We start from the raw sequence: 7,725 nt of genomic DNA on the forward strand, positions 1-7,725 counted from the left end.
CCCCTCTGAGCCCCTAATTTGAGGAGTCAGCCCCTTTTTCTTGATATCAAATGAAAGGTCTTGTAATTTCAAAGACATTTTGTTCAACATCTATTCAGAGATTTCTTTTCGTTATTGAGATAAGCTGAATTGAAATATTTAGGGGCCACCCCTACAAGTCCTTAATGGGGTCGTTTTACAAAAATTCAAAGTATGCATATTGTTTAGAACATTATTCTATTATAATATATTGTTGCAACTCGTTCAGATAAATATCTTTGTTTCTGTAATGTATCACAAAATATTGATCATTTAAGAGTTAAAGATGAAAGACTTCTGGCCCCTCTGAGCCCCTAATTTGAGGAGTCAGACCCTTTTTCTTGATATCATATGAAAGCTTTTATGATTTTGCACAAATTTTCTTCAATATATGTTTTAATAAATTATGAACAGATAAGAAGATATGAAACAAAGATGTCAAATTTTGTGAGATGTGTCTGAGACATTTTTTCGGGTCCCACAGAGCTCCAGCGCCTTTTGCGCCAGAAAATTTTAAACACCCATTTGCACATCTGCAAACCTTTCTCTTACTTCACTGAAAATCTTGACTCAATATTTTAAGTAGTTTAGGAGGAGTTCTCAGGACAAGCAGACCCTCTGAAAAATCAGAAATCCTTAATATCTCGAGATAAGAAGTGACGTCATCAATCAAAAAAATTTCCAATAAGGTTCGGATCAATAGCTACCAGATCTGAAAGTTTCATGAAAATTGGACGAGTCATTTCTGAGAACTCGCGTGCACAAAATCGGTTGGAATAATAAAAGGGAAAAAGAAACCGAACGAAAACAAAAAGGTCTTCCGTTGGAAACGGAAGACCTTAACTAGAAACGAAACTCGTTGCGAGCAACGAGAGGTCTTCCGTCCGATTCTGAAAAAAACCCGTTAAATCAAACTGAAAAAGTGATTTTAAAAAATCGGACATAAGGGGGATTGAACCTGGGTGGCCGGCGTGAAAACCTGATACCCATGACACCTTCGGAAACCCGCTTCAAATTTAAAATTCGATATCGCGAGATTGCTTTTTTTGATTCTAACATAAATTACATTTTTTTCAAATTCAGTGTGGAATTGTAAAATGAGAGCTAGCTTGCAAAACTTTGCCCAAGAATATCACATCGGAATTTGTTACTTGATTTTAAGAGTATTTTTTAGGAGAGATAATCTATCACTGATGAACAAATGATACTGTTTACTTTCTTTTATTCGATATGTATTCAACTTTCTATTCCATGCAACTCCATATACAGGCATGCCAATGCTATCTATTACTGCACTTCTGTTGTCATTTGTCTACTAAATAAGTCGGGTCACGATACATTTTTTCGCACCAAACATCATGAGTAGTTCTTAAAGCTATTCCTTTGAAATGTTTGATCTATTGAATGGATGTGATAGCTTCAATAAAATTTAGAAATATATGTTCTTAACACCAGAATTTCGAGCTTTAGAAAGTATAATTATCACATTGTACAAATATAATATCGTATACAGCAAAGTAACATTAAAGCAGTGAATTCGGTAAAAATTTTCCACGAATTTTGTATCCTGTTTACCCCAAAGTGGACTCTTTCGATTAGTTAGAGATTCATGAAAAGACTTGAATGTTTCGCTGAAAAAAATCTCCAACGGTCAAGGAATCAGATACTTTTTATGTTCAATAACTTGCATTTATTACAAAAATATTCAGACAGAAGCAATTCTAATAGACTTTTGAGGAAACCTCGGATTAAAACTATAATCTGAAACAGAAATGCACTGTAATTGCAACGTGACAATCCAATGAATCCTTTACATGTCATTGATCTTTATGGTAGAAGTTTCTTTCATCCAAACGCTCGGCTGACCTTCTAGACCCGACTTGCCTAATGGCGGAGTTTACTGAGACAGCCGCCATTTGACCCACTTCAGATTTTCAAATGCGAATATCAAGTGTGTGGATTGATCAATTCTAAAATAAATTATATATTAGGCCTTTCCAGTAGGGTCTCCTTAAATGTTAATTATATCAAAGAAAAATATTGAAAAACAAAAAAGTTGGAAAAAATGCATATTTTTAATTCGCTTCCTGTAGCGACCGGAAGTACTGACGACGCAAACGAAGTCAAAATTGCATATTTATAACTCATGGTCTATCATCTCTAACAAGTCTCCAGTTAATATCTTGAGCCGTTTTCGAGAACATTCGAAGACAAAATTGCATTTTAAAATCAGGAAATTGCCCATAACTTGGCACTGGAACCGAATATTCCAAAGAACGGAATTTTATATAAAATTCATATAATGACCTATAATTCCTGAAAATTTCATTGAAATCTACCGAATAGTTTACGAGAAATCGCCTGCACAAAATTTGGTCAGAAGAAAAAAGAATAATAATAAGAAGAAACAATAGAATCACTAGAAAGGCTTCCGTGAAGACGGAAGACCTTAATAAGAAACAGAGTAAAAACAATATGTTCCCCAACTTCGTCAAAACAAATCAATAAATCTTGCATAAACTGGCATAAACTGCTGTGTAGACCTATTACATGTACCTCCCAATCAACGGATTGTAATTTGATGTTGTGCTGTGGTGTGTTAGAAAATACTGAAATATTGAAATTATCGTATATTTATAGTATACGAATAGTGATTAAATGTACATAGTACACATTTATATTACCGTGGCATAGAAAATACCCAAAAAAATTAAACTAATTTAAACAAACTTAATTCAATTTTATTCCTAACGGGCCGAGCAGTCTTCTGTATGGGCCGAGGTGTCAATGATTTTGAGCCGACCTGTCAGGGCCGAGGTGTCAACCAGCACGGGCCGAGGTGTCGTTGGGCCGAGTAGTCTGTCTACCAGACAAAAACAGAAAGAGAGAAACGAGAAAACAGTCGGTGAAAGAAAAAAATGATGCTGACATTTTTTTGTTGTTAAATGTATATCCGACTTTTAAAAAAATACTCTATTTATATACTTAACAAAACACCCCTACCCCCCCCCCCCCAAAAAGTTAAGTTTAACGTACGTTTTTTTTTTTTCAAAATTCATTCATTCATAATATATTGAAACTAGTGCTAATTGTAACGGGGACCGTTACAGATGTTCCCCAAACGCTCCCCAACTCCCTTTTGGTGCCATATTCCCTGTAATCTCTATTAAACAAGAAATACTTTATGGAATTAAGACTTAATCAAGGTCTTCCCAAAAGAATACAAAATATATTTATATTTAAGCATTGCATGTGCGTAAGAACCATATTCTTGTCTACACTATCTATATATTTTAATATACTTAATATCAAATCATTTAATCCAAAAGTATTAAAAAATACACTCATTCGAGTGTATTTTTAATTTTACTCATTTCATGTGCACGTACGTGCAAGCACATGCATGATGACAACACATTCTTGTAGAAGTCCCTTATATTTATCAATGTTCTAAATCCCATCTTGTTTGGTTGAAAAACAAGGGAGTTATAGCCATTTGAAGTTTCAGCCAATCAGATTGCAGCACACACGTATGCGCGTGAATTTATGAATTTTTATCTTTATCGTATTGAAGGATATCTTAATGAATGACTATATTTAAAAATTCCAAACATTTCGTCAAAAAACAAAGTAGATATAGCCATTTAAAGTTTCAACCAATCAGATTGCAGCACACGTGCATGCGCGTGATTTCATGAAAATTTTTCTATATCATATTTTAGGATATCCTAATGCATGACTATGTTTTAAATTTCAAAGCATTTCGTCGATAAACAAAGGAGATATAGCCATTTAAAGTTTCAGCCAATCAGATTGCAGCACGCGCACATGCGCATGCTTTCATGATAATTTTTATATATCATGCTGTAGATCTTCATAATGTAGGACTATGTTCAAAATTTCAAAAGATTATGAAAAGAAACAAGAAAGATATTGAGACTTTAATTTCAACCAATCAGAGCGAAGCGCACGTGCATGCGCGTGAGATCTTGCTATTTTGACCATGCCATCTTGTCTATACTACTAATGCATTCTTACATTTGAGTTTCAAAAAAAATCATCAAAAAAAAGAAAAGTTACAGCAATATCCATTATATTGGTCATTTCACGTGTTGCACGTGCGCGCTCTTGCAAGCACGTGCGCGCAAAATGACCTTCGTTCGGCAAATCTACATAACATGTCTACTAACCCTAAAAACATTTTACCTTAGTCGGATGTGTAGTTTACAAGATCACTCGTGGACAAAATTTTCCCAGGAAAAATAATAATAATAATAAGAAACAGAGTAAAAACAATATGTTCCCCAACTTCGTTTGGGGAACATAATTACTTCCAGGTTTAATTAAAAATATCCCTGAACACCCCCCCCCAGGCACTTGTTTTGGAAATAAATTATAGTATGTGTTACATGACTGTATTATCATACTATAATATGGGTTAAAATTATTTCCGAAACAAATGACCTTGTTCATACCCCCCCCCCCTAAAAAAAAAAAAAAAAAACAAACAAACAAACATGTAGTAACATTTTATTCTTTAAAAGAAGAAATAGCTATGGTGCTTCAAATTCTATCTTTTGGCGTAGCTCATTTGTATATTTGTTATTCTTCTGCTTATTCACTTGATCAATAAAGAAAAATGATGAAAATCCACCCCATCCCCTTAAACTCAGTCAATTCAAATGGTGTGTGTCTGTCGGCATGTGTCTAACTGTGCTGATCAACTTTTCTAACACCGCGCGACGGGTGTCCATTTCCAAATTATGGTGCTATCTAGATTTGTCCAAAGCTTGTGCACCAAAAAACAGCCCAATGTTTCAAATTTCTTCATATTTCAAACGATAAGTTTGTATTGAAATGAAGAATAGGCACCTGTATATTAACAAAGAGTTGACCCTATTTTTATTGGTTTGAATGACCTTTGATAACATAGTTTCCCAGTGATCTTTAAACTTATTAATAGATTGCAGGTAATACACAATAACTCGTAGTGTTAATTAAATTACAACCTGTCCTAAATGTGATTTGGGAAATTACCCTCAATTTAAAATGAAAAGAGCAAAAAGAAGTAACGTACGGCTTCCGTCCCTGGAATTGATTTTATCACACGTATAGTGTTGGTAACCAATTCCAGGATGAAAAAAAGATTCTGGGAGAAATCAAAGGTCCTGCCGATCCAGAGAAACTCGATGTCCGTTTGTTGTGTGTTTTGGTCAAGAATATAAGCACCGTTTTCCCGCCAGAAAATGGTTGGAGGAGAGATAAACTAAAGGCAGAAGATAAAAGCATTGGAGCAGACGTCATTCGAATTGGCGACATCAGAAATGATTGTCATCACCTGCCATCGTCTAATAAAATAACGAAGGATAAGTTTGATGATATATATCCCAGACTTAAAGAGGTTTGTAACAAATAATAAATGATAAAAGGAAGGGGGGATGTAAAGTTAAACTGATGACAACAGAAGTAGATAACTTGAGTTTAATTAATAGCTAATATTTACCCGATATTTATTTTTTGTTAGATTTGTTAGACTCTCCTGAATAAAATAAAGAAAATATATGTTCGATCCTGCAAACAAAGAGTTCGGGGGGGGGGGAGTATTTAAATAAAATTTTACTGTAATTTTAATTTTTGCTGTAACAAAATACTAGTACCTCTCCCTTCGGCGCTGTACAAACCTTTATCTACTAGACAACACTTTGTATATTTAAATTTTAAGCAAAGTTTGGTATTTTTTTTTTATTTATATTAAAAACAGATTTTGGGGAGACTTGTACATGACACACCCCATGAAAATGATTTTCTCTCCATGATCTTGCGTCTTGATGCTCCCAATTTTGCAACATCACAGTGTGCCAAAAGATTGTCCCTAGACAGGGTCATCCATACATGTAAGAAGTGTAATTAAATTCATTTCTTTTTAATTTCGTTTTCCTCTTTCGATGTCCACAGTGGTTTAATGAACATTTATTTATTGTGAATATCTTATTAAGGGAAACTGAACACTACTAGACAGGAGTCCTTGGTGGACGGGAGCGATGATTCGGCTGAAGAAAACGGTATGGGCTTAAGGACAAACGACCCACAACTAAGAGAGATAACTCTGGCATTGTCGTTACATAAATAATTTTATTTTCATAATGCCTTAATTTTTTTTAACCTTTGATACCTTTAATTTGCTTGCATTTATTTTGGTATGAAGAGGTTAGCTTTTCCTTAGAGTAGTCCAGTAACTCATCATCGTAAAACGATAAATCTTCACTTTATTATAATATAAACATTGACATCCCTTTAAATTGAGAAGATAGCGTTTTTAATGATTACTTTGCATTCTTGGTCATGTTCAAAAAATAGAATTGGAAAAACGCACTGTAAGTTATGTTTGTTGGTTTTAGGTCACAAGTTTACATGTGTATATTTGCTTCCATATCATGTAATTTCCTTAGGTTCCTTAATGTTAGGTGGAACTGTCATTCTCTCTCTCAAACTTTACTAGCAATATTACTTTATGAAATGTGTATATGATAAAAAATAATAATAAATCTTGTAGATTCATCTCCATTCCTTGATGCTATTCTGACGAACAATATTGAAAGGGTTCGGAGCTTGGTGACATCCCAAGAACAGACCGTTATAGAGGAAGGGGTGAGGAAAGCATGCTTAAAAGGAAACCACAAAATTTTCGAAATTTTAACATCAAATGGCCAACCTATCTCCCTGAATCACAGAGATCTATCCAGGGCATGTCGTGGTGGATCCAAAGAAATTGTGAAACAAATACTGGATCGAATGGGTTCTAATAATATTTTGGAACATGTGCAAGATGAGTCGGTTTTTAAACGTTGCTGTATTCATCATGCGGCAAGTGGAGGCTTCCATAACATTGTGGAATGTTTGGTCGAAACAGATGAAAAATTTTTGTTAACTACTGACAAGGCCAATAACAATGCCCTTCATTTTGCCTGTATGCGGGGGCATATTGAAGTGGTGAGGGTGATTCTGAGCTCAAAAAGGGGAAAGAATCAAATTTGGGACCTGAATGGCCAAGGATTAACCCCACTCCACTGTGCTGCTTATTTTGGAAAACTGTCAACCGTTCAGCTCTTGCTAGAGAGAGGTGCTGATAAAAAATCCAAAGACAGGCATAGAAAGAGTGTTGTGGATTGGTGCATTCTGGGTCAAGAGCAAAGTATCCAATGTTCTTGGTATGATTCGGAATTCAATCTTTTACCTGCCACTTATGGGTCTCATCAAGATTATGAACAAATCAAAATTATCCTCCAAGACTAGGAGGATTTAACCTCTGAATTGCCACAAAAGTTTTATATTTTGACATTTTATACATCTTAGATCTTTTTAATTTGAGTTGTCTTTTTCTTGATCTGGAAAAAAAAACTATTCTCCAAACAAATTTATTTATTTATATAGCTATTCCTAACATTTATATATGTATTATGAACTTGTACCCAGTATTAGTATACTCAGGCTATTTATGCAGGAGACTGTATCCTTCTAATCTAGTGCTAGCACATTAGAATTCTTTGTTTCCCAGTAGCAATCTAAATAAATGTAAGCATTTGATTTGCTGGTGCCATAAAGGGAAAGTTATTGCTCAGGTATTTTATCATCCTTGTTACATAAAAAGTTGCAGTATTAAAAGTATTGGATCCATGTATTTATCCAATCTGGCTTGTTCATTACCTT

At 34.4% G+C, this 7,725-nt stretch overlaps 1 protein-coding gene across 1 annotated transcript; it reads left to right on the forward strand.

Annotated features, from left to right (window-relative positions):
• The first annotated feature begins 5,151 nt into the window (after nucleotides 1–5,151).
• Nucleotides 5,152–7,697, forward strand: LOC134259566 (ankyrin-1-like). Its single transcript, XM_062742160.1, has 4 exons — nucleotides 5,152–5,419; nucleotides 5,780–5,912; nucleotides 6,015–6,080; nucleotides 6,572–7,697. The coding sequence occupies exons 2-4, from the start codon at nucleotides 5,831–5,833 to the stop codon at nucleotides 7,309–7,311; spliced, it is 888 nt and encodes a 295-aa protein (XP_062598144.1). The 5' UTR covers nucleotides 5,152–5,419; nucleotides 5,780–5,830; the 3' UTR covers nucleotides 7,312–7,697.
• Nucleotides 7,698–7,725: the final 28 nt, after the last annotated feature.

The sequence above is a fragment of the Saccostrea cucullata genome, unplaced genomic scaffold, assembly GCF_032062105.1.
Source record: "Saccostrea cucullata isolate Sc308-1 unplaced genomic scaffold, CSIRO_AGI_Scuc_v1 ctg749, whole genome shotgun sequence".
In the NCBI taxonomy this organism is placed as follows: domain Eukaryota; kingdom Metazoa; phylum Mollusca; class Bivalvia; order Ostreida; family Ostreidae; genus Saccostrea; species Saccostrea cuccullata.